Raw genomic sequence first — 27,994 nt, forward strand, 5'->3', positions numbered from 1 at the left:
ATGGATTGTTTTGGAGTACTCTCTGTAGAGGTCAGTTGTGATATGATCACTGAAACCCGTGGCTATACTGTAGCCTTAGGAAACCTGCGTAAAAATAAACCACGATCGCTTTGATAGACCAAAACAGCCAGCAGGAAATAAAGGCAGAACTATACACCACTGAACACCAATGGCATGAGAGAAGCCATTAAAACAAATAATATAAATGAGCCTGAGACGGCTATAAGACCTGCAAGGTGATGAATGCCTGTGGTGACAAGTTGGAGGCATAGGAGGAGATTAAAGATTAAGTTAAAGGTAACAGTGCTAACAGGCCTTTTCCTGCCCAGCGCTTCTAATTGCTCTTCCTTCCTGCAAATCCAGTGGCCAGCGCTGCCTGCGCAGTGCTGCATTCCTCCCTGGGACTTGTCAGACTGGTAGATAAATGAAATATTTTTTTTAGAGCACTTTGTTCTGTCTTTTCTTCCTTTTTTTTTTCTTTTGTCCTTTTTTCCCTTTTTTTGGTTTCTTTTTCTTTTTTGCCTGTTCTGTCATCCCTTGGGTGCATAGGAAAAAATTCAGAAGTCACGTGGAAGCTGTCCCTGTTGGCTTTAGGCAGTGTCCTGCATTGGGATGGTAAGTATATGTTGGTCCAAACCAGCCTCCAACTGCCCAAGCTGGTGCAGTTTGCAAAGGGGAGGCCACCAGGAGGCGTAGGTAAAGATTGCGAACTTCTCTCACTTGGCTTTCCAAAGCAATTGTTCAAAGAACAAGAAAAGCTTAGAGTATCAAAAAAGCCCAGTCTCCTGAACCATTAAGGCTTAGTTGTAGCGTATCTACTGCCTTATTTGCAGAAGGTTTTAACACTTGACCTGAAAAGTCAACAAAAGAATCACCATCTCCCATCTTAATAAATTAGGTTCTATCTTCTCTAATCACTTCCTACAAACACACAAAGTCATCTGTTTCCTTTTGGCTTAGATCTTGTATACTGTTTGGAGGAAGAAGGTCTACTTTTGTCAGCACTCCTGTTAAATTTATTTGCTTTTCTAGTTCAAGGAAAAAGCCTATAACTCTGAAAGTCACCCAATGCTTTTATTTATTTATTTTGCTCAGTTTGATTGATATGTCTTTGTTCTGAGCTCATACAAAATTGACCACAACTACAGTAAAAGTGCCTCTTGTTAAAACACTTGCAGAATATCCACGTGTTCCCCTCCTGCGCTTGCCTTGCGTGGGAAGAAACTTGACCTTAGGTGAAGGTGCATTGAATTCAGAAGTGCTCCATCAGAAATCTTTCTGGCTGATAAGTCCAGAGCTTGACAATTATTCAGACTACTTTGCTGAATGTAACTCTACTTCTTAAGTTACAAGCAGGGCTTCTCAAGCTAAGATGGAGATAGGGCAGCTAATTTGCACTTGAAGTCCTGACTTCCCTTTGTGTCTCAGAAACCCTTCACCCAGCTCAGTGGGCAAAGGGAGTCACTTGGAGAAGCAGAAAAGTCACCTTAGATATATCCTCAGTGCTGACATATGCAAATAGGTGTATCTAACACTGGTTCATAATTGTTCATTGGTTTTTTCTAGTATAATTAAGAAAATATGCTGTAAAAAATGATGTTGATGATCATTCTCCAAATAATTTGTGTAAATATCTGTAGACATACTTGTGTCTATGAATATATATATACATATATATTTATTTATTTCATGTTTCATAGGCCACCAAGATTTATTGTCCTTGGTAGTAAATATTGACCTTGGATTTATTGAGATAAATCAATGTTTACCTCTTAGGCCAATAAATCTTGAGGTTCACCTTAACAGAAGTCAATATCTGCTTAGTGTTCAGCTCCATCATTAATATAAATATTTTAGTGACCTTTGCATGTATTAGTCTATTTTTTAAAGTCAACTTAATGTTACAAATCCTATGGCACATTGGTAGTTTATTTTTCAGATGTGTTTATTCATTTAAGATTTTTTTAATAACCTCTGATATTACCATCGAGGTGTTGCAGAAAGCGTGCAGTACGTTTTTTGAGGAGAATCTCAGGAATGTGAGTGCATGTTGCTATTTCAAATGGAGAAGGAGGTGGCCCGTCGTACCAGTGTATATTAGTGTGGTTCATCGTGCATTTACCTACTACCAGGGTATAAGCGTTGCTTTGATAGCTGGCTCTTTTCTGGTCTTTTTTCACGACTTTCTTTGTACAAGCAAATCTTCCTGAGATCAAGTGTTTGCTTTTCTGTATCTGTCACTGAGTTTAGGGTTAGCAGGGACCTTTAGACCACCTAGTCTGACCTTTTTATCTCCTGCCATCTTTACCTCCTCTATTTAAGAAACACTTTTTGCCGCCTTCCTCCTCCCCTCTCTTTTGACCCTCACCAAGATGAAATTTCTCTGCAGTGTGCTTAGTAAAGTTTTCTTTTCAAATTGCATTGATTTGGTGTGATAACATCTCAGTCTAGATTCAAACTGAAGTGTCCCAAAGTCTGGAGCGTTGCTTTGTGAGTCTCTCCAGACTGTCACCCCTACACACGCACAGACATTGCCCTTTCCTGCCTGTATACTTAGACATTAGCATTGCACCTAAATGTTATCTCCAGCCGTTCAGTCATGGGTGGGGTCCCTCCTGATGTCCTCCCCCTAAAAAGTGAGATGCAGAGTGGGTTATAATGCCTATGACCTTCTTCCACCTCCTCTGGCCACAGGAACATGCAAAGGAAGCATATGATGTGAGTCCACAAGTTGTGAAACCCTCTTTTTAAAATAAAGCAGCCTGAAGGCAAGATTTTTACAGGATCCAGGGCAATTACTTAATTCAGGCACTGAGCTCGAAATTTTCCTTGTTATTGCTATTATTGCATTACAAAGCACATATATAATACTCGTGATTACAAGCCACTTCACCAGCACAGATAAGAGAGATGTTCTTCATCCCAGAACGTCCTCACTTCAAATCCCTGATTCTACCACCCCCTTTTCATTAAATTACTCCTTTTATTTCAAGTATGAGTGCTGACTGTTCACATGGATAAAAGCTTGCAGGGTTAAACCGTTTGTGAGCCTATAGAAAATGTACTGTGAACATGGAGAGGTTTCTATTATTCGTTATCAAGGTGCTGTTGGGGTAAATGGTTTAAAAACGTGCTATGGAGAATTCTGATCCCTGTCACATGAAACGGCATAAATGTCAGATCAGGGATTTATATGAATATTCCTTGAAGAGAAGCAAAGACAAGGAATTAGTTGTTCTCTTGTCCTATTTATTCCCTTTAATTGGATTTATTTTTAAGTGGGCTTTAGTATAGAAATTTCTGCTTCATTTCTTTATATATTTTGGAATTTCATATCAACACAGAAAAAGCCTGCTTGCCCTACATTAAAAATATATTTAAACCAGTGGAGATATGTTTCTTAAACAGTGAAATCTTCTATTTTTTATAACTATTTTTTAAACCTAACCTAAATCAGTTCTCAGCTTACAGACAGAGTATTTTAAGGTGTCCGTGTTGGAGCAGTTCACAGCAGCGTACCCAGCCAGGATTCAAGATTTAGAGCAATTATACCTGCTGATACATCAAGTCTTCAAGAGAAGGAACCGTGAAGCATTTTTTTTTCAGAGGGATTTGTATGCTACCGGCCATATCGTAGCTGGTTTATGCGTGAGACCTGATAGAGCAAGCACAGCACTTGGCTGTTTTTCGGTGCATGCCTCTAGTCAGACTGAAGAGCAGCTTACTCTTGTCAATGTTTGATTCATAGAGTTGTGTAAATGGGCAAAAAATTCCTTTCTGTCATGCCAGAGGCCAAATTAAACAGAAATCTGTGAACCGGGAGGGTTATTTAGTTGGGAGGAAGCAACATGAGTCGTGTGATAATGTACTCCTGCAAGTTTTTTTGCAATTTGTTTCGGGGCTGAGTTTATTTAATGCCATAAATACAATTCTTCCTGCTGAGAAATTGCTTAAAAATGATACTGGCATGAAGGCAAACATGGAGTTAGCAGAGCCAAGCAAAAGGGGTTTGAAGGTTTGGACTAAGAGTGACCACAAACGTCTGCGTTAATACTGATCCACCAGCCTGCCTGACGAATTCTTCATGTTCCCTTTCAACCAGGCATTTAAAAAATGTACTGCAGATATGCAGGAAGGCATATACAACACTGCCTTTTCTCCTCTCCCATCCCGGCAATGCTAATGAAAGCCCAACATAGCTGAGATTTCCGGATTTGCTATCACCGTGGAAAGATAAAAGTAGACCTGTGCACATTACATTGCAGAGTTTAACGTTGGGCACTCTTGATTTTTTTAATGTTTGCAGCAAAATGCAGGAAAAAGAGATTAGTGCCATGTTTGCTAGGCAGGTTTTATAAAACACAGCAAACTGCCAGGGAATTAGTGCTGTGAGGTTCGAAGTAGCAGGTGTTGCTGCCAGTGATACTGCTGGGTGTCGTCAAGATGTCTTCGATGTACATTTTAGTGGTTAGTGAAGATCTGGAAAGAAAATTACTAAGAAAGATGGAACGAAGTAACGTAACTGCATCTGAATTTATTTATATAGGTATGAAGAAAGCATGCCCATAGGTCTGTGTTTGTGCATCTATAGATTTAAACAGCTCTTCATGCTTAAAAAGCTCCCTGTCCTTCAGACCCCTGCAAATACAGGTCACTTAAGAAAAAATGCATGTACCATCTGATCTGATCGATCTCTATTTTCTCCTTCTTTGAATTAGTGGAGCTGTAAAAAATGAAGCTGCTTAATTGCGATAGTTCACTAAAAAGCTCCTACAAAAGAAGTATTTACGGTCTAGGGAAATTTTATCTCTAGTTCATTTTATTGTAAAAGATTCTATCTCAAAAATGCTATGAATCAGAGATGAAGGGGAGTAATGATAAACTTAGGGAAAACATAAGGAAAAGGTGTGGGTGTATGAGTTTGCACATGTCTGTAAGCTATAATAGATATGCAAATAGAAAAGCAAGTGCTTGTGGACATGTGGTTTTGTGTCAGCTACGAATTTTATTCATCAGCTATTTAACACTAGATTTACACACTTTTAAAAAATAATTCTGACTCATTCTAGGGAACCTTTATCAGCTATTTTATAATGGTTTCGTTTACTGATCCAATTATAAACTAAATTGAATCCTATCCACTAACACAGGTTAAAATGTTTTTATTATACACAGCTGTTTGATATCTCCAGGTGTGGGAGCACACAACAAGGATGGAAATTAATTAAGCAAGATGTGGGAGATGCTTGCAGCTGGATGTTATGTGCTTGTCAGCCAGAGGAGACGCATGTCAAACACTGCTTGATTAGTTGCAGCATGCGTTCCTCTGACTCGCAGCAGGCACGCCGCTGAGTGACTTGGGAACTACAACTCTGCAGAGCCTTGGCTTCAGTCTCTGATCGCTTCTGAGCTTTTCTAGTGGCACTACGTATTGAAACACGTACTACCAGAATTACCCTAGGAGTTTCCCAAAGTACAAAATTATTTTAAATGAACATGATAAAAAAACCCCTCCAACTGCATTTATATTGAGCATCTTGTCATTCTTTAGCATCGTGTCATTCTTTAGCATTAGCATCTTTAGCGTTCTTGCAGTATTCTGATTTTTATGTTAATGGCAAGGGCTACCAGGCACGGAAGGGAAAAGATTTGAACCTAATACCTGATAATTCTTATCTACTTTTGTGCTGATACAGTTGCCAGGCACAGGTGCTGTCTTGTGGCACTCAAGCCTTTCATCTAGGTGCAGAAGCTGTAGTCATAAAAATAGCATGTAGGAGCAGTAAGTATATGATTTGAAGGAACAATCATAATTATCAAATACAATTTAATTTTCCCATATTTATAGAAAACTGTTAGAAGTCATTCTTGCACAGAGTGCATAAAAAAAGTAAAATAAAATAGAATAATGAAAATAGATTACTATTGTGTTCATGCCCAAGTTCTACAACCACAACAGTTTGTTTGTAGACATGCTCTGAATAGGAAAATTGGGTGAATTATTAGAATAAAACTTTCTCTATCAACAGTTTGCTAATCACAGGGATGCAAGAAAACATAAATATATATAATTTCATTTTCATGAGAGAATGTCCTCTACCTCAATCTCAAAGGCAAAACAAAAAATGCTATTACTGTTGTGGGGGAGGTATTTCTCTTCACTGCATAATGTGAACAGTAAGGTAATGTACATAGTAGGGTTTTGTTCATATTTACTTAAGTACATGCGAAATACAATTTATCATAGTTCATTATTTAAAATAACGTCCTATATCCCTATATAGGCATATCCCTAGGGATATATGTCCTGTGTCCCTGTGTTGAGGGACATTTCCTCCATCATCTACTCCAAGAGATCGCATAATAGTGCATTTATAACTGCAAACCTCTGGGAGCTCTTTAAATCTCAGCATATACTATTATATTTTCAAAGAACGTCAGCCGTAGTAACCATGAAATTGGGACACGGTGATTAGCTATCTGTATGAGCGCCATTTACCAAGGGCTTCTTTAGCCGTATTACCTGATTACTAAAGTAAGGATGAGGAGTAGTGCGTAGTGACTCTCACTTCATTGGGATAGTCCAGAAGAGGGAGCTTGACATTAAAGAGTGAAGAGATTTAAAAGTACCAGAAGGAATAAATTGTTCAAATATGGGAACTTTGTTATGGTCACCCTTTATCACTGGTGGAATTTGCTTCATATTAATAACAACAGAGACTTGTTTTGGGGATGATAATTATTCTTGTGGTGTTGTGTTTCCGTCCCACCAGAAGCAATTTTCTTTCAGCTATTAAGTTAAAATACTTATTTTTTCAGCATGGCATCCACCATTGCTGTTCCAGAATGTTTGAGAAAATGACAAGTAATTAATTATGTGGAAAATGTAAATCATATATACTTATCTGTGACTTAAAGGGCCATCCTTCTCTTTAGTCAGCTCAAATACACCAACCTTGCTTCGGTGTCGCCAGGGATGAATTTGGCCCACTTTGTCTGCAGTACATGGTTTGTCATTGTGCTAAGCATTTCCCTGGGTCACTTCTACAATGCCAACACATACAAATAACGCCTTTGACTTCGTTACAGTGCCCTTCTGTGCTTTTAATAATAATGTATTTGGAGCTTTCCCAAAGTAAAAGCTTCAGTAGAGTATGTTTGCAGCAATGCTGTATTCTTATAGTATATAACCTCCATAAATGTCTCTGTCTTTGCATTACAGTCCGGTACCTGCTGGCTAAGGAAAGAGTTCCTAATCGCTATCCTGTACCTACTAAAACAGAAAGAAGCCTGTGCAGTCTAGTATGTGTGTTTCTCTATATGTGTATATAAATATTTGTACATCTTAACCAAGTAGGAAGTGTATTTTATTGACCTAAGTTTCTCTGGGGTTTTTTTTTCCTTGTTTGTTTTTCTTTTGGCATTTAAAATTTTCCCCCATCTTGAATCTTAGTTCCAAGATGAAAATCTTGAGAATGCTCACACACAGAAAACAAGCAAACAAATATGATTAAGTTCAACTGTAATATCATTTTCAACAATGCCTTATTTTGATTTTATAGTGAAAAGTCGATCTTCTGAAGATATCACAGTAGGACATTTAGACGGTTTCAAAACTTTGAAAACATTTTAAATGGGAAATGACATCAGCCATTTTCCACAGGAATATTCAGTTTCAGCAAACTGTTTTATTCCCCCCCAAATGTTACCTAATTTCTAATGAAGGCCTCCTGATATGCACAGACTTTGTTGATGAGCATTGGTATTAGTGATGTGAGGTTGGGATACAGTCTCGTTGCAATTATTCATGCAGAAGCACGCAGATATTCCTACATAAGTACACAGAGAGCATATTTTCCATGCATTATGCATGGGATTTCCTCCAGCTGGCCTCCTGACTCACGCTCCCCCGCCTCCCCGGTGTCTGTGGCTGAGCGCGGGACCACCTCATCTCTCCCACTGGGAGAAGCTCGGTGCCAGACCCTGGGCTCCTGGTGGGTGGAAGGGGCTTCCAGACATCCCTGCTCTGACCTCCTGCTCAAAGCAGGTCTGGTCAGAGTTGGCTGCTCTAACCAAGAGCCTTGCCCAGTTGAGTTTTGAAACAACCTCCCTTCCCTGGGCCCCTCTTCCAGTGCTTGACCACCCTCATAGTGAAATTTTTTTCGTTATGTCAGGTGGGAATTTCCTCTGTTCTCATTTGTGCCTATCGCCTTAATATCCTTCTGCTGTGCAGCTCTAAGAAGAGTCTGGCTCTGTCTTCTCTACAGCCTCCCATTAAGCACTTGCAGACAGCAATAAGATCTACCCAATCTTCTTTTCGTAAAAGAATAAACACAGTTCTTCGACCCTCTCTCCACCTGCTGTATGCTCCAGGCCTTGGACCATTTTGGTGGCCACTGTGGACTGGCTCCAGTTTGTCAATGTCTTTCTTGGATGGGGGAGCCCAAAACTGGACATAGTACTCCAGGCTGTCTTACTGAACAGAGGGAAATAATCAAGTCCTTCAGCCTGCTGGCTACACTCTTGTTGGTACAGCCCAGTCTGCAGTTGTCCTTCAACTATGAACTGTGAAAATGTATGAAACTGGTCTGCAGTGAGAGACTCTGGAGAGCTGCCCTGTGTTCAGCTGGGTTTGCTAGAAGGGAGGCTGTGTGGCTGCAGTTCGGTGTTAGAACTGTGTGATATGTGGCTTAGCATGAACATTGCGTAATGTCCTCCTCTACCTCCCAGCATCCATTGTGTGCCTTGCCACAGGGCTTCTTATGCTGATGGGTCTGGAACTGGGACTATTTGAAGGAAGTGTGGGTCTTCCCTCAACCTTGTGAAAGGTTAGCTAGAGATGATAGTAAGAGATGGACCTGAGTTACATTTCCACCCAGCCCTGCCTCTTGGACAGGCGTGGTACAACCAAGGCCTTGGCAGCATGACTTGAAATTATGCTTCTGAGGGGTGGACGGGAGGAAAAGAGGCCAAGGTGAAAACAATGGGATAGAATGTGGGATTGGATCTTGTCTCTCTTGAACCACAAGGCTTTGCCCCTTTTTAGAGGGTCACCCTGTTGTTGCAGTTGGCCATGGCAGATGGTTTTCCAGGTGAAGGTCTCTGCACACGCTCTTTCTCTTTGAAAGCTATTGTTAACATGTTGAAGATGATGTGAACCATTGACACATAGATGTATAGAGTCTGTAAAATGAATTGATGCTCTGCTCATAAAGTTTCATTCAGTTCATTCGGTGTAATGTCATGAACCTATAAAAAGAGTTCATAAAACAGTAAAAATGGAAATACTTCACAGAAATAGAAGATGACAATTTTTTATTTCTTTCTGTTTCACGTGCCTGTTAGTTATGTGGACTTGTGACTTAATAAATGTTATAGAATTAGATATGGACTTTAATTTTAACCTGCCATTCAGAATGTCTTCTCATGTCTGATTTCAAAGACTTATATGATCATTACAGTAAAACTAAGGTATGTCTTAATTGTAATAATACCTAAATATTGGCCATTATACTGAAGTAATTAAATCTTCTCAATTGTTAATAGCTTTGTACGCTGCTGTAATTAACTTGTTGCTGTCCTAACAGGGAAAAAAAATAACAGAAGTAGATGGGTAATGTTTTCATTAAGGCTTCTGTCTCTTCACTCTCCCTGTTAGGTACATGCCTGTGTCACCACATATTTGATTATAGCAATTGTAAGCTCCGGGCTGTTAGTTTTAAATACCTCTAAAAAGGAATCTTATTTTACCTGTGTGCATTGCTTTTATTCTCAGTTGTCAGTAAATAATAGTAATTGTTTCTCGGTGGTTTCAGTATTGTACATCAGCAATGACATGCAGCATTCCTAGGAACAAGCAGTGTGGATTGAAGCCTTATACTTACACATAGCATAGACCCTCACATTTTATTCAGTGGTAAAGTACTGCATTTATTCCTTCACTACATAGATGTTAATTGAAGCCAGTCATCTGGTTTAAATTCTGTGCTCTTCATCATTACAGAGCAGGAGAAGCGGTTGTTAGAACGATTGCTAGAAAGTTGTTATCTTTTCAGGAAATGCATTGTAAGAAAATATTAGACATACACAAGAAGAGATCTCCCCCCTGCCCCGAAATCTTAAAATAGTACCCAGATATAAGAGCTACAGCTAATGAAAGGCAGAGTTACTATCAACTGTGTTTACTAAACTTTAAAGGTATGTAAGTAGGAAAGGTTTAAAACACTGGAATCCTCCTGCTAGGGCAGCCTCACTCCGAGCAAATGATGCATGTCATTTGTTGAATTATGCCAGAGCAGCGACATATCTTTTAAAGCTATCCTCAACAATACAGGACTTGCTTTGTTTTACTAGAGAGATAGCAAAAGAAGAAAAAACTCTGTATAGTGCATACATTGAAGGCTTTCTGAGTCTGCCTACACAGTTAAATTGTTCTGATTGAACTCTGACAAATTATAACCTCCAGGTATAACGAGGATTTTCCATTTTTGCCTAACACGTATATATTTTGTCTCTTCCATTTTTCCTTTCCTGCGATGCATTCAGCACAGCAAGGGCTGGAAAGAAATCTGATTGTGAAACTGATAAATTGTCTTACATAGTTTCCCTATTTTGGCCATTGCCATGGTGTGGTTCTGAAAGTGCTTGGAATCCTCCTTCTCTCGCTTTGTTTTAACAAGCTGCTTCTTGGTTGCCTGACGCCAGTGCTATATTACCTGCAGTGCACATTATTTTTTTTGTCTATCTCATACTCTACGTTGACTCCAAGCGGCCTCGGTGTAAAAGCAGATGAGATGATTTCTTTTTATCACTCACTTTTTCTTGTGAGAAAGAGAGCCCCTTGGCCCTGCCCTCTCTGCTGGCTTCCTCTTAAGCACAGTCCTTTGCATCTTGGCAAATGGTGTCTATAAAATGCTACTGAATTAAATCAGCAAAGTGTTTCATCATATTTATTTTGCAATCACTGTGATAGACTCTTCGCTGTCTCATTGATTTGAGTGGAGTTTTCCTTCTTTGTATGAAAAGGGAATTGGCTCAGCCTGGACAGGTGACCAGAAGTCATTACAGATGACAGACAGCAGAGGATCAGCCCCTGTGATTTCAGGTCTGATTGCAGCTGTTTGCAATTCTCCTGTACACTCATGGAAGACACTTTATGTGTTAAAACTTGTGGCAAGCCTTTGATATCTTTGACCTTTTTAAAAAAGTCTTTTAAATTTTGATATTCCCTAAGAAGACAGATGGTATTTTTTAGAATCACAGAATCATTTAGGTTGGAAAAGACCTTTAAGATCATCAAGTCCAACCATTAAACTAGCATTGCCAAGTCCACCACTATACTATGTCCCTAAGCACCACATCTACAAGCCTTTTAAATACTTCCAAAGATGGTGACTCAACCACTTCCCTGGGCAGCCTGTTCCAATGCTTGACAACCCTTTCAGTGAAGAAATTTTTCCTAATATCCAATCTAAACCTCCCCTGGCACAACTTGAGGCCATTTCCTCTTGTCCTATGGCTTGTTACTTGGGAGAAGAGACCGACCCCCACCTCGCTACAACCTCCTTTCAGGTAGTTGTAGAGAGCAATAAGGTCTCCCCTCAGCCTCCTTTTCTCCAGGCTGAACAACCCCAGTTCCCTCAGCCGCTCCCCATCAGCCTTGTGCTCCAGACCCTTCCCCAGCTCCGTTGCCCTTCTCTGGACACGCTCCAGCCCCTCAATGTCTCTCTTGGAGTGAGGGGCCCAAAACTGAACACAGCATTCGAGGTGCGGCCTCACCAGTGCCAAGTACAGGGGGACCATCACTTCCCTAGTCCTGCTGGCCACACTATTTCTGATACAAGCCAGGATGCTACTGGCCTTCTTGGCTACCTGGGCACACTGCTGGCTCATATTCAGCTGGCTGTCAGCCAGCATCCCCAGGTCCTTTTCTGCTGGGCAGCTTTCCAGCCACTCTTCCCCAAGCCTGTAGCGTTGCATGGCGTTGCTGTGGCCCAAGCGTGGGACCCAGCATTTATCCCTGTTGAACCTCACACAGCTGGCCTCGGCCCATCGATCCAGCCTGTCCAGATCCCTCTGCAGAGCCTTCCTACCCTCAATCAGATCAACACTCCCACCCAACTTGGTGTTGTCTGCAAACTTACTGAGGGTGCACTCAATCCTCTCGTCCAGATCATTGATAAAGATATGAAACAGAATTGGTCCCAGCACAGAGCCCTGGGGAACACCGCTTGTGACCAGCCACCAACTGGATTTAGCTCCATTCACCACCACTCTTCGGGCCCGGCCATCCAGCCAGTTTTTTACCCAGCGAAGTGTACACCCATCCAAGCCATGAGCAGCCAGTTTCTCCAGGAGAATGCTGTGGGAAATGGTGTCAAAGGCTTTGCTAAAGTCTAGGTAGACAAAATCCACAGCCTTTCCCTCATCCATGAAGTGGGTCACCTTGTCATAGAAGGAGATCAGGTCCATCAAGCAGGACCTGCCTTTCATAAACCCATGCTGACGGGGCCTGATCACCTGGTTGTCCTGTACGTGCCACGTGATGGCACTCAAGATGATCTGCTCCATAACCTTCCCCAGCACTGAGGTCAGGCTGACAGGCCTGTAGTTCCCCGGATCCTCCTTCCAGCCCTTCTTGTAGATGGGTGTCACATTTGCTGACCTCCAGTCAGCTGGGACCTCCCCGCTTAGCCAGGACTGCTGGTAAAGGATTGAAAATGACTTGGTGAGCACTTCCACCAGCTCCCTCAGTACCCTTGGACGGATCCCATCCGGCCCCATAGACTTGTGTGTGTCTAAGTGGTGTAGCAGGTCGCTAACCATTTCCTCTTGGATTATGGGGGCTTCATTCTGCTCCCCGTCCCTGTCTTCCAGCTCAGGGGGCTGGGTGCCCGGAGAACAACTGGTCTTACTGTTAAAGGCTGAGGCAACGAAGGCATTAAGTACCTCAGCCTTTTCCTCATCCTTTGTCACTGTGTTTCCCCTCGTGTCCAATAAAGGATGGAGATTCTCCTTAGCCCTCCTTTTGTTGCTAATGTATTTATAGAAACATTTTTTATTGTCTTTTATGGCAGTAGCCAGATTAGGTTCTAGCTGGGCTTTGGCCCTTCTAATTTTCTCCCTGCATAACCTCATGACATCCTTGTAGCCCTCCTGAGTTGCCTGCCCCTTCTTCCAAAGGTCATAAACTCTCCTTTTTTTCCTGAGTTCCAGCCAAAGCTCTCTGTTCAGCCAGGCCGGTCTTCTTCCCCGCTGGCTCATCTCTCGGCACATGGGGACGGCCTGCTCCTGCGCCTTTAAGATTTCCTTCCTGAAGAACGTCCATCCTTCCTGGACTCCTTTGCCCTTCAGGACTGCTTCCCAAGGGACTCTGTCAACCAGGCTCCTAAGCAGGCCAAAGTCTGCCCTCCGGAAGTCCAAGGGAGCAGTTCTGCTGACTCCCCTCCTTACTTCTCCAAGAATCAAAAACTCCATCATTTCGTGGTGGCTGTGCCCAAGGCAGCCTCCAACCGTCACATCACCCACAAACCCTTCTCTGTTCACAAACAACAGGTCCAGCGGGCGCCTTCCCTAGTTGGCTCGCTCACCAGCTGTGTCAGGAAGGTCTCCTACACACACTCCAGGAACGTCCTGGACTGTTTCCTCTCCGCTGTATTGTATTTCCAACAGACGCCTAGTAAGTAGAAGTCCCCCACGAGAACAAGGGCTAGTCATTGTGAGACTTCTCCCAGCTGCTTGTAGAATATTTTGTCTGCCTCTTCATCCTGGTTGGGTGGTCTATAACAGAATCCCACCGTGATATCTGCCTTGTTGGCCTTCCCCCTGATTCTTACCCATAAACACTCAATGCTGTCCTCACCACCGTCAAGTTCTAGACAGTCAAAACACTCCCTAACATACAGGGCTACCCCACCGCCTCCTCCTTCCTTGCCTATCCCTTCTGAAGAGTTTATAGCCATCCATTGCAGCACTCCAGTTGAGTCACCCCACCATGTTTCCGTGATGGCAACTATATCATAGTTTTCCTGCTGCACAGTGGCTTCCAACTCCTCCTGTTTGTTGCCCATGCTGCGTGCATTGGTGTAGATGCACTTCAGTTGGGCTATTGATCCTGTCACCTTTTTGGGGGGAGAAGCCCTCATTCCTACGTGACCATTCTCAAGTGCTTCTGTGGTTTCTAATGCATCCATAACCCTTTTGTCTTTGCTGCTGCATGGATCTCCATCCCTTACCTCCACTGAGACGGCAGACCGAAGGACCTCACTAGCACACCATCCCTTAAACATTAGTGTGCCACCCTCAAGCTTATCTCTAGCAAGCCTGCTTTTATCCCTTTCCCCCTTCAAATCTAGTTTAGCTCTTTCAATGAGCCCTGCTAACTCCTGTGCAAAGATCCTTTCCCCCCTTGAGATAGGTGTATTCAGTCTGTCACCAGCAGGCCTGGTGTCATGTAGACTGACCCATGATCAAAACCCCCAAAATTCTGCCGGTGACACCAGGCTTGGAGCCAGGTATTGATCTGCTGGCTCTTCCTGTTTCTTCCCTCATCATTCCCTGCAACTGGAAGGATAGAGGAGAACACTACTTGTGCTCCTCATCCCCTAACCAGTCGTCCCAAGGCCCTGAAGTCTCTCTTGATTGCCCTTTGACTTCTAGTTGCAGCTTCATTGCTGCCTGCCTGAAAAATCAATAATGGATAATAATCTGAGGGCTGTACCAGGGTAGGAAGTTTTCTCTTCACATCTTTTACCCACGCCCCATTTTAACTGAATAGATAGAGATTTCATGTCTAAATGCATTTCTTGGTTTCCCTTTGTTGGGCTAGTTAACTGCTCTCTGTATGTTCTGTGCTGCTCACCATCTTTTCTTGAAGTTTTTGAATGATACTATCAAAAAGTTACAAAGAATTAAACATGCATAAATCCCCCTGGAAAACATCAGTAATGTCCTGCTAGCATCTCCCTTTGGATCCAAATGGAGATATTCAGGTACATACAGTCCCACCTGCAACTACACTTCCAAGCCAAAATTGCCCTTGACACCTTTTGATTGGAACAAATGTTTGACTCCAAGTGCCATGAGTAACCAGATAGAGATCCTTTGGAAGTAGGTAGGGAAGCTGTGAAAAACTTGCAAAGCCTTTTGCAAAGTTTTGCAAAAACTTGCAAAACCCTTGGCTCTGGAGAAGGTGAGAAAGAGCCCTCCAAGTACTGATGCTGAACTTGGGATGTGCTGGATGCAGTGCATCTCTCGTGGTTGCGGTCTCATGGAACAACAGCTGAAATAGCAGAACTAGAGATCTGAGTATATTTAATGAATCTCAAATTGAGCATTCAAAAGCAGAAACACTCCGACTCATTAATCACTGTGAGAGATCTTGGCCTAACCATATCAGTTAAGAATAATAGTTCCCTAGTAGAAAAGAAACGTGATGATGTGTTTCCAGTGACAGTCATGATATTATTGGTCACTTGCATTTATTTGTCAAAGATATGTCCTTGTTTCACTTTGGAAATGTAAATCAATATCACCAAGACTTTGGGTACCTTGTGTGCCTGTGTATTTATATGTGTTTTAGGCTAATGTTTGATGCCGTGTCCTTCAAAGGTCTCTTTAAGAATCCAAGCCTTGGTCTAATAAGATGGAGACTTTGCTGAAACACATCATAAATGCAGTGCTAGAATACTTACACTAATATTCTAGGCAGCAGAATATTAGTGTAAAACTGCTGTTGCTGCTAATAATCTTTGGGTTCATTACACCGTCAGCTGAAAGTTTGTGACTTTTAAAGAGTTTTTTTGATAAAACTAAAAGGTGTAAAAATGAGATGTGGAACATTTTGGAGAAGGGTGCAGTGCTATACATAATTTATTGGGCACTGTTTGTACATCAGTTGTTAAGTTATAAATAAAATACAGCCTTAAAACAAAGATGAAAGGCTGAAACTGTGGGTAGGTATTTCCTCTGTATTTCTATTTAAAAAAAAAGTTTCCAAGTTTGTTCAAACAGTCACATTTTGGTTTGGTTATTGATATTCACAGTGTTGTGTCTATTTTTGGATGTATCGCATTGAAGACTTTCATCTTTGCCACGCGGAGTGCCTTTTCTTCTGGTAAACCTTCCCCAGGCTGCAGGACAGTTTCTAAAGCTCTGTGAGGTGCCCAAGCACGGCCAAGGGGAAACCACGGGGAGGCAAATGAGCCTCTGTCATACCAAATTTCCAAGTCCCAGAGCTACCGAAGAACAGTTAGACTTGCCTTATTGACATAAGGTCCCTCGATCACTTTCCATTTTGATTCATGCCAATTTGGCACCTACCATCGCGGTACTTTCCCCCATCTGAACCTCAGATCCTATTTCTTTTAGGCTGAGGGCACTGAGGGTTTGCACAGGGACCAGCTCCACAGCCTGCATCAGGCAGATGCTTGTTTTCTGCCAACAGAGAAGTCCCTTGAACTGGAGAAATGCTGAACCCATTTAAGATCATTAAAAATGAGTTTAGTGGATTTAAGAATACAGTTCGTATACTTTTCAGAATAATTTATTATAGATCTTTGCATTGGTGCTCAGAATGAGGTGAGAAAGAGGTTTCTCCTTAGAGCCTCTGAGCAAGCTTTTTACCAGTGGTCGAGGTATTTCCTGAATGTGAGTAGGAATAGCACAGGGTGGGCCTGATGAAACAACAGGGGTAAAATACATCATTTTATTATAGGTCACGGGCTAAGCATCCCTTGCAGGTACTGCAGAGCAGCAGGAGGTGCCTGGTTTGAAATCTCCCAGTTCTCCTACCAGTGGTGCTGACACAGACCTGTGACACTGAGCAAAAACATTCTGGCTGCTGAAGAGGAAAGACATGACCAATTTGAACTTCGGAGTGAAACATTTCCTAGAACTGAGCCTGAATAAGTTCTGGAACAGTTGAACAGGAAATAAGCTAATAATGGGATTTTACAGTATGCATTTCCCATATAAGGCATTGAAATGTAGCACGGGTTTGTTTGCTGATCTTCTGGCTATTTTGATGAAAATTTTAGGTTTCTTCCCTGTTTGTGCTCCGTTATGATTGTGAGGACTCTGCTCCATTCCAGGCTGAAGTGTTTCATCTTGCCACTGTCGTCGGTTGTCCCTGGATGGACCATTCCTAGACCAGACCAGGGAAGAGACTGGTTAACAATTCCTCCTTGCTGCCTTTTGTTTGTGTCGGGGAGCTATTTCCTTTGCCCTTGAGACTGATGCATAGGAAGGGGAAGAGAGGTGGGGAGTGCCCGTCTCGGTGTGGTTCATGCTTCTGAAAATAAGTTCTCCAAAATCTGATGTGGGGAAAGGAAGCCCTGGCTCCAGGGAGCCTGCTGTCTCCCTCAATAAACAAAGGACTGGATTTGGGCAAGTTGCCGAAAGTGTTGGTGCAGGGTGCGTTCCCGTCCTTACTGCTCTGCCTGGCCTTTTAAGGATATGTGACAGTATGCTGGAGACCACAGTAAGGTGTGTAATTCAGCGATGATTAATGAGCACAAGGCTCTTCTGCAGCTTCGGTGTTTCTGTAGCATTGGTCAAATTCCCTTCTCACGAGTAACTCACTCAGATTTTCAGAGTTTGGCCTCTTCTGCACTGTGAGTGCGCTCTCTTGCCAGCTCTTATGCTACATTAATTTAGAGCCCTCTACCTTTCCAAATGTGCTCTGTATTGTGGAACAGGTTTTGCTTGTAAATGCGAAGCCAGATGTTCAGAAGAGGAGAGCTCCCGTTTAGGCATCTAGCAATTACTGCTGTGACACACACTGATCGCAGCTGAAAATCTGAAATCTGTCCGCTTAGACAATAAAATACTCAAGCTGGCTAGTTTGTGCAGTGCTATAAGAAGAGGCCTATATGCATATAATTCGGGAGTTCTTTCAAAATAGCATGCACTGAATCATGGTCTCACTTAGTTTTAAACCACAGCTTGTGCCAAACTAGTTATTTTGATTTCTTGCCAAGCGGGGGCTCACTTTCCAGTTACAACTAACATTTTCCTGTTCTTTTTCTGCAAAATCTGTTAATGAAGGCTAAATGAAACAATGAAGGTAGGTCTACTGGCTAGATAAGAAGTAGGTCTGATTCATTAATAAATGTTTCTTTTCTTTTCCAGTGACATATTCGATGCCATGTTCCCCGTCACACACATCGCAGGAGAAACAGTCATACAACAGGGTAATTCTTCCCCTCGTTTTTTCCCTTGTATGTTTGCTGAGATTGTACAATCCACATCTCTCCGTTTGAGATTTCACCCTCTTTGCTTAATGGGAAGAATAACCATATTCTAAAAGCTTCTAAGTGTGCAGCTATATCATGAGTGCATGGATGCAGGTCTTTTGCTACATGTGCAGAGATCTCCTACAAAACCACGCTGGTAGATCTCCAGGGTTTCAAAGTGCTGCAGTTAAATGTAGATAAATAGCATTTCAAATTAAAATATTCATTCCTTACCTGAAGATAGTCAGGAAGTAAAGCACAGCTGAGAATGCATAAGGGTGGCACAGGCTAGCTGAGAGTAATGAGAGATGGAAAATATTTTTATGGTTGTTGGGAATATTCAACACCTCATTGTGCTGTATCGTAGTTATCACACTTGGCAACTTACCTGCATGCCTGCAGCGTGTTGTGGAGGACTTCATTACCCTCAGGCTATATTAAAGCCTCTTGTGTGTTTACACTGAATGAAGTGTTGAATCAATCAAAAGAGATAAAGTAATGCAACTGAAAGATATTAATAGGAAGAAATCATAGTGATATTTTGATTTATGAAGGCAAGTAGGCAAGGACATTTCAGAAAATGAACCTCTCTGTAAGTAATCTGGTGTACAAACCTGTGCAGATAGGTACAGGATTAAATATGGAGACAGGAAATTATTGGATAGTTTAGCAGACCTTCAGGAAACAATCACCTTTTGTATTTTGCTTCCAGGTGACGAAGGAGACAACTTCTATGTGATTGACCAAGGCGAGGTGGATGTAAGTACACTCTTACAGTATAATATTTATTTTGAAACTACATAATAAAACTGTATGCTCTGGCACACAGCTCTATCCAGCCATGTGCCGTGGTTCTGTCTCCTTTCTTCTTGAAATAGATTTCACAGGATTGGTCTCATTACTTTGCTTTTGTTGTGTTAAGTCATTTGTGCATAATTTTATAATTGGCATGTTTTACATCCTAGCTTATTTGTCCATTCCAAGCAGGAAAACATGGTATCAAACCCAAGCAAATGACATTATCTTTAGAACCCTAACCACACCTGGAGGTGTGCAGTCTTTGGCAGAGCAGGCCACCACGCTGGAATGCACCCGAGGGTTCAGATCAAGCATAAGGAAAATATTTTCTTTAATCAGTTAGCTTAGGTCATGTGTTGGGTTTTTTTTTCCCCCAAATTGAGATACAGCCTGAGGCAGCGAGTTTCGTCTTAGAAACCTTAATTTGCTTTTAAAATTAGGTCCAAATATATGAACAATGCAGCATATTAATAAAGCAAGGATTGTTATAAGGGTAAAGTGATCTGTTAGACCACAAAATGTTTACAGGAGTATGTGGTGGTTTAATCAGCAAGTCTTTGAAAAGAAGCTTCGTTCTGAACCTGCCTTCCATATTGTAATCTATTCACCTCTTATCATTTTTATCCCGTATGAAACTCACCCTTTTGCAGTTTTGCTACAAGTTCCTCATTTGACTGAATTTTCTCCACACACCTTACGTATCCACACTTGTTGGATAGGACAGGCTTGCTCATTAGCAACGTTGCTCTTCGGATGCCCAGATGAGTTTTGTTTGGCATATTTAAAGAAGAAAGTGATTTATTTTAAATCTGGGCAGGAGGCATACAGTTTTTTTTAGTGAAAGTTATTTTTTTTAGCAGTCTGTTTGTGTCAGGAGACCATCTAATTGGTATTGTTGGGAACTGAGAAACCTCACATGCTGTCTCTGCCTCTGCCTCTGGAAGTTGCTCCTCAGGAAATCCGTCTGACTCACTGTTCCTATCAGGCATACCTCTCAATAGCAAACATTGCCACATCCACAGGGCCAGAAAATAAAAGAGCATATTTATAGAACAGTGCTAAAATTTAGTTTTAAAATAATTGGTTAGGGCCTGATACTGAGCTTACTGAGTTCACTGGCTTTGAATCAGACCCACAAACATACGCAAATGCGCATATTGAACTTATAGATTAATCCTCTTTAAAAATAATTTGTCCTCGCTCAAAACCTTTAGGAAAGCTTTCTTCAGTGTTTGGCTCAGGGATAGTGGGGGACTGAATGACATCAGAAAACAGGCTGCAAAACCCTTGCAATTAATTGCAAAAAAGATGATCTTCCATATGCACATATTGCTCTTACAAAGCAGTGACAAAATGGGGAAAATAAATGTCCAGGGCCCAGCCAGCTTTGTGTCTGCTTGTGAAAACAAAAAGGTGGATTGTGGATTTTCTGTAACTGGTGGCTGCCACTCATGGCCAAGGTGGCCACGGCTCTGCAAATGTTGAGAAAGACTTGTTTAGAGCACCAGCTGCTGTATTCTCTGTCGGGTGAGATGGCATCTTCGTTCCCTTCCCAGGTATAAACTGGCATCTACTCAGAAACACCCTTAGTGCTTCATGCTACTTGTATATCAGAGGTTCTCCTTGTTTTTTTATGGAAGGTTGAAATTCTTTCATCTTGACCACAAATAGCCCAAGAAGAGACAAGTGTCCAGATCATTTTTCATAGATGCTTTATTGAGTTCATTAAAGTCTTATGCAGAGTAATCTTATATTTCCCAGAACATTTCAAGGGCCTTTGAGGTTTCTGAGATAGGATTTGGGGAAAAATCTGAAAAACTGCCACAGTGACTAAATGGCCTCCGTGCCACTGCAATGCAGTTACACATAGGCTCTTAAGCTATATAGGTGTTTTTGAAAATTTTATCCCAGACCCCTGATTTGACAAGCTACATAAGCACCGGTGGGCCTTTAAGCATGTGAGAAATTCTGTTGACTTCAGTGGGACTCACTGTTTTGCTAAAGGAAGAGGATAGTGCACAGCTTTGTTTTACGCTTTTAGAGTTGAAGGCAGAAGTTTTCTTTGTATTCCAAGTAGTTTGCAGTCCTCCAGTCAGTTATGTATGATATAGGAGACACATTTTTCCTGCCTTGCTTTGAGACTTGCAACAGCAGATTTTCTAAGGAATGAATGAAATAACCGGGTTTCATTGAGTAGATTGCAACTTCACTTTCATGAGCATTCTCAATCCCTACTCCCCTAATTGCCAAAATCAGCCTATAGCTGCTAGGACAGATCAAAATGGACAGATCCACAATAACGTCATCCTGACACTTCTCAGACACACGTACGGACAGTTTTCTGACATGACTTGTGGGACAAATACATCCTAACAGGACTTAAGAGATGTCATTTGGACTGAGCTTATTCCAGGGACAACCAAAGCTCCTGACCCTGTAAGTCTTGCGAAACTCTTCTGTGACCAACTCTCATGCTGTTCCCCTTCAGCATCCCCCTTCCTTCATCCTGCTGCACCTCACCGCTCCTGTCCCCATCTCCTCAGCGGGGTGCTCTCTCCTTCCTAAGCCTTTCCTATATCTTCAGCCAAAACACACACTGAATTCCTTTGCAAGATACTGTGCAAGGCGCAAGAAACGTTCACTCATCCAGGAGCAAGTTGGGACTACACCCTGGTAGCTGCAGAGGTTACCTATGGTGACTGCCTTTGCTGGGAAGCTGCAGGGAGGTGAGCCCCTTCCCCCTGCCCAGAGTAAAGCCTGTACCAGGGTCGTTACTGCAGAGTAACTTGCTCCTGTATAAGGCAGCAGTTCCTAGACCCCATGGCTGTGCACTGTCACAGGGTGTATCGTCCTCCCCAGAAAAGAGTTCTTCCACTTTCTGGGCAGCAGTGCTAAAATCCTCATTGTCTGAAGAAAATCCAGACCGCTAGTAAGCGAGCTGCAGTTCATTTAAGCCTTGCCAGATAGTTTTTTGGCATGCTTCCACCCTTCTCCAAGAAAAAAAGCAACTTGGAGAGTAGACAATTGACCCCGAGACTTAAAGCCTCAAACCATTTTCTGCCTAGTTCAGCTGGTGTTGGCATATGCATGGAGGCTTTTCACCCCTGGCCAGCCTATCTGCTTTCGTCATTTCCCTGATCTGCCCAGAAGTGGCAGGTATACCAGGACTGTTGGATTGAAGGAGCAATTTACTCTGAGAACATCATGACTGATAAGCACCCAGGTTTTCCATACACATGCAAAGATACACATAATGGAGGTCACAATTGCCATCATAAAATTGCCATGCCCTGGAAGAAAGTCAGGGTAAAACTAGAAAAAGATATAATCTGTCAACCATGCAACCAAAACCAAACAGAACCAAGTAACAAAGCCAAAATAACAAAAGCAATGTGTGATGGTTTGAGTTTAAAAAAACCCCAACATTTAAAAGTAATTTACTGTTAAGGGTTTTGGCATAGGCACCACTAAGAGTAAGTAAGAGCATTCTAATATTTTCCCTTAGAAATAATCTGAGTCAAATTAGAAGTAAAATAAAATATTTTAAAATATATAACACTTTATCCTCAACTCTTACACTTTCTTAGGGTATAAAGGCCTGTTATCAGAGGGTATATTATACCCTATTCTTAGGTTATAAACAATCCACAGATAAAGTATCTGTACATTTCCTTCCTGGTATTACTGTGGACACCAAAGAAGGCACAATGCCCTTCAGGTGGCAATCACACTCAACAGGGACTGTGGGCCAAGGGAGAAGGGCACGAATTTTCATATGTAAAAGAAAAGTTTTCAGAAATCAGGAAGAGGTGGGTCTTGGAGATCCTGGTTTTTTCCCGTCATACACTGGCTGCTACAAACCAGGTATACTTTGACCAAAGCAGGCATTGGATGGGAAAGGACATTATAGCGTTATCAGTCACGGTCTTCCTCCTTAGCTGTTCAGAGTTGAGGAGAATTGTTAACTCATGACCCGGCCCCGCAGATGGATAAAGTTTACACTAGGTAGATGATGGCATGAGGTTTGAAGTCTTAGAGGTCAATTGTCTACCGGAAGCTTTTCTGCTCAGACAAATGTGAATGTATGCCAAAAAGTAGCTGGCAGAGCTTAAATTATAGTTTCCACTAAAGATGTTGAAAGTACCTGCTAAAGTATGTGTCTTGCAAAAATCTCTAATCCATATTTCTAAATATAAAAATGACTTCCTGTTTATTATTTTAATCTTATAACCTCACATTTTTTACTTTAAAAAGCACCGTCAACTACCCTTTTAAAACAGATGTATTTTTTTTAGACTCAACAACTTCCTATTCTATTTAATGTCACAGCAACTTTCTCTACAGTCATTCTCAGGTTTTCTTCTTGTAAAACAACAGCAGCCAAACTATAGTATGGTGAAAATCAAAATGAAAATTTCTCAGTATTTTTTCTTAAATAGGTTCTGTATTTGCTGTATAAATCTATATGTGGAGCTATACATGAATATTGTGGACAATAGATAAGATTATCTTTTGGTTGTAGGTCAAATCTTCTTGAAGCCCTTATTTGTATATACAAACTGACTAATTTGTATGTACAAAGATGAAAATTACATGGTGGTTTATGTGAGAATACTGTTGCATTTTAAAACTAGTTATATTTTATGGTTAGATTCCATAGATTATTTTTTGTTTGAATTCTTCCATCATTAATGTTCTTTCTAATTTCGGAAGGATGCGTTTTGAAATTTGAAAGAGAACATTTTAAAGTTTAGCGTTTTTCAGCTTGAATTTTTAAGGATTCTCAAGGCAGTCTCTAATTTTGTATATTTCTATTCAAGAAAAGTACATTCATACTACAAATAAAGCACTGGCTTTATTTGAGAAAACTACCCACATATAAATACCCTTCATGTCTAAGACTTGCTTATTTTTCCAAGAATAAATAAGCCTCATCTTCATTTTTGGATAACAAATATTAAGGCTTGACAAGACACAAAGCACAAATTATTACAAACAGATCCGAGGGAGAGGATTTAAGGTCTAAAACTTGCAGTGCCTGGAACAAATTAGACTGGCCACATAGATCACAAAGTGGCAGCAAAAACAATGCTAAAAGTTAACTTGAAATCAGCAATACCAAACTGAAGTAAAGGTAAATTCACTCCAATGAAGCTCAGAGATGGATGTTCGTATCCTGCCTTCAAAGTAAAATGTCTATATTACTGCTCATGGTAAGGTTACTTTCTGCTTCTCTAGACAACACAAAGATGAGTGAGGCCAAGATGCATTCCTGTTGCATTGAGCACTGGGTGACTCACTGCACTTGCGCTTAGCGTGTATGTGTAGCGCAGCCTATGAAGAAAGGAACTGCTGATGTTCACAGGACATTCTTCCCATTCGCCTCCTAAAAAAAATAATGAAGTGAACCAAGTTGTGTGGTTTTCAAGCCCGCAAAAATTGCAGTGCTTATACCACATGATGGGAAACAATAAAAATCTAAAGTACTTTTTATCTGTGGAAAGTAGGTGGTCCTGGTGGCTTGATTATATTTGAGCATCTGCAGTTCTACATTCCTCTTCAGCTGCATGAAAGAAGAAAGTTCCAGCTATTACGGAGCTGTGATCGGCAGGTCAAGTAATAATTAGGAATAATTCAGTTATGTATTTGCCACTTTGGTGAGAGTTCACAAATGCCTAAAACTGCCTGAGCCAAAACCTCAGCCCAGCATTTTTTAGGATAAAGGAGATTGTCTGAGCTGCTGCCATATAACATTGGCTTTCATAAGCTGTTCTGCACCTAAAATAGCTTTACTTCCCACACCTTACAAACAGAGCTACTTTCCTTTCTACTTCTTTTTTAAAAATCTATTTTAAAGGGATTCATAGTGGAGCTGAACTCTCTGTTAAAGGGCAGAACGGCTTTGTAACGTGCCATCAATGCACCTTAACTTCATCATGAAGACAAAAGTTGATTGTTGACTTAGGCCTTTGCAGAGAATGAGGTGCAATGGTTCTCCTCCTAGGAAACAACAGTTATTCTCAAACTGTTGTGTCTTTTGGAGATTGATACTGGAAATGGCATTTTTAGTTGGGGAGTGAATGCTGGGCCCAAAGACTGTCAGATCAGTGATTTGGTTTCACCTCAGAGTACTTTAAACCTGACACCCTTAGGGTGGAGGAATGGCCATTTGCATTAACTGTTTACAGGCGAGATGTCAAATACGTTTTGGGGAGTCTTGTGAAGTAACACAGCAAAATTAAAGAAGCCTTAGTGCAGTTTAGTAGTAGCCTCTCTTTATAACAACTGTGCAACAGTAAATGTCCCTCCTTTACTTGCTCTACCTTGAGTTTTACCAGCGCGATTCCCCTCTCTGGGCTGCAGTCATATCATGCATACTGCTTTAACAAGAAATGTCACCATACTGCTTAAAATAATACATGTTGGAATAAGTTTATTTCCCGCTTATACTTCAGACCCTGGTTTATGTTCCTTAATGAAATTGCCATTGCGTTAACAAATCATTTCACCACACCACCTCTTCTGCAATAACAAAGCCTGCGCTTTTCAACAAAAGAGCATATAGAAACATGTGTATTTTTGGTGTGCTGAAATAGAGTTAAGGATGCAGTGTCAGCTGACGTGCAGGATGTGGTCCAAAACTCATTGAAATTATTAGATTTTCCCCATCACCCCAGAGACTTTACTGAGAACATGAATTACTTTACTTTAGCAAACCCTGGGTCCATCTGGTGAAATCCCTACAGAAAGGGGGTATCCCTACATTCAGATACACATCTGGACAATTTTGCAACAGATTAATTGAGTTTAAAAATTTTCATGAATTCTCATTATGTTACAAGCCTTTCAGAATCCCAATTTCATTCATCCATTTCTCCTGCTTTTCTCACAAAAAAGATCCAGGAGCCACAGTATTACCTGCTTTTTTCACCAGGAAAGTGCTTGGGTTTGCCTGGCTTTTTTAAAACTTTTTTTGCTTTCATTTTTTTCATTATGAGGAGAATCAAAAGCAGATTCAATGTTCTGTGAGATTTTCTTTCTGCGGTGAGTTTAAAAGTCTGAAAGGAAACGCTGTTGTTATTCTCTTGTGTGATATCCTACGTTGACATCCATTCTGTCCTGCTGAAGAAATGAAGCTCCAAACGGCTTTTGTGGCTTGAGCTCTTTCTCGGCAGCCTGCTACCACCTGCCTGTTTGGGATAATTTTTACCCTTTATTTCAGCCCCTTGATCCTCAGATGCTCCAGGAACACCAAGAGCCCCAGCATTCCCTGGAGTTCAGCAGTGATGCTAATACTGCTCCTTTTCAGCTAATACCCACGAGGTCTCTTGATCAGCTGAACTGCTCCGTGGCCTCATCCATCTCCTACTGAACCAGCGTTTCACTGACCTCAGTGGGAGCTGGATCGGATATTAATTGAATATTGGGAAGATAAATTGGGCTTGATTCCAGCTGTAGTTCGTAATATGCCTTTTCATCGTAAAATGAAGATGGAAGTAAAATTAATACTGCCAGTTTGTTGAATTTTGACCCCAGTTCATTTATTTTGGTCGCCATCTTTTCTCATGCACAGCTTGAACACAGCTCTAATTCATATATTTTTAAAAAACCGCTAGTCTGTTACTCAGTAATTGGTAATAGGTTATGGTCTTTTCCTTTGCCATAGTTTCCTGCTTAAGATGAGAATACCTGCATATTTTCTTCTTATTATTTTTCTTCACAGAGCTTCCAAACAATGAAATTCATTCTGGTTGATTTCTGGTGTTATTGGTCTGTAACAGATTGGGATATATTCTGCACTGGGTAAATGCACACGGCCTTTCCTACCCTCTAAACTCACAGACACATTAGCAGAATGGAAAGGGTTTGTGGTGTAGGTTTATAGCAGCAAGCCTACAAGCAAGCCGCAGAATACACAATCCATACCAGTCTTTGAATACACTATTATGTCTCATGAGCTGTATGGTTCATGAACAGCGAGGAAAATGCAGCCCAGCGGAAAGCACCTGCACAAGTCCAGTGCAGGTTGCTTTCTCCAGTGAAGGTTTTACATAGCACTCAAGTGTAGGAATTCTTCTCAGATTAGATGTCATCCAGGAAAAATACTATGGTAGTGGCATCGATGCATACTGTGTTTCGAGAGGATATGTTACCTAAATACGATGTGGGTCAAATATTGCTTCTGTAGAGCTGATGTTAAAGATGAAGGATAATTCTGCATATAGCTTCTCAAGTCCAAAGCACTTAGTAGTCTTCTCTAAGGGAGAAACAGATCTCAATAGTTACATTTAAATGGTTGTTGGAGGCACTAGGCTTGGGGAAGAAAAAAATGTTCCTTTTCAAAAGATGTTTCCCTGTTTTGACTGTTTTTCATTTCATGGCCATGGTGCCTTTCAGCAAACCTCATTACACATATCAACAAATCTCCTTCCTTTCAAGTTTGACAGTGTTAATAAAAAGCCAAAGTTGTGACAGTTCTGCTTGTTGACTGTCTGAGCCTTGAAACACAAGAGGGAAAACACGATGCCAGTTAACCACAGGAGCTGAAAACTCAGAGAGTAAATACAGTCATTGTACTGAAGCAAGACGACTTGAAATTCTGTCCACAAAGCGGGTTGTTGCCCTCTTTGGGGACCGACTGCGGAAACTGTTAGGCTCTTGTTTTCCTTCTGTGTCCCCAGCACTGGCGATTAGAAAGGAAACTACTAATAGCTTTTTAGGTAACTGGCAGTAGGAGGAAAACTGCAACTAAGTCCCCAAACTGGTTTTGCTTCTCATTTTGTCTTGTGCTGTGGTAGGTTTATGTCAACGGGGAGTGGGTCACCAGCATTGGAGAAGGAGGCAGCTTTGGGGAACTGGCCTTGATCTACGGAACACCCCGGGCCGCCACCGTCAAGGCCAAGACAGACCTCAAGCTCTGGGGCATTGACAGAGACAGCTACAGACGCATTTTAATGGTAAGT

The 27,994-nt window shown here is 41.5% G+C and overlaps 1 protein-coding gene across 2 annotated transcripts in view; it reads left to right on the plus strand.

The window, feature by feature from the left end:
• PRKAR1B (protein kinase cAMP-dependent type I regulatory subunit beta) overlaps positions 1 to 27,994 on the plus strand; it is a 102,226-nt gene that overhangs the window by 42,319 nt on the left and 31,913 nt on the right. For both annotated transcript variants that reach the window (XM_075515658.1, XM_075515659.1), the window contains exons 5-7: positions 18,130 to 18,191; positions 18,946 to 18,992; positions 27,830 to 27,988. In XM_075515658.1, coding sequence (XP_075371773.1) covers positions 18,130 to 18,191; positions 18,946 to 18,992; positions 27,830 to 27,988 — 268 coding nt within the window. The remainder of the gene's footprint in view (positions 1 to 18,129; positions 18,192 to 18,945; positions 18,993 to 27,829; positions 27,989 to 27,994) is intronic.

This window comes from Mycteria americana, chromosome 12 (genome assembly GCF_035582795.1).
Source record: "Mycteria americana isolate JAX WOST 10 ecotype Jacksonville Zoo and Gardens chromosome 12, USCA_MyAme_1.0, whole genome shotgun sequence".
Lineage (NCBI taxonomy): Eukaryota > Metazoa > Chordata > Aves > Ciconiiformes > Ciconiidae > Mycteria > Mycteria americana.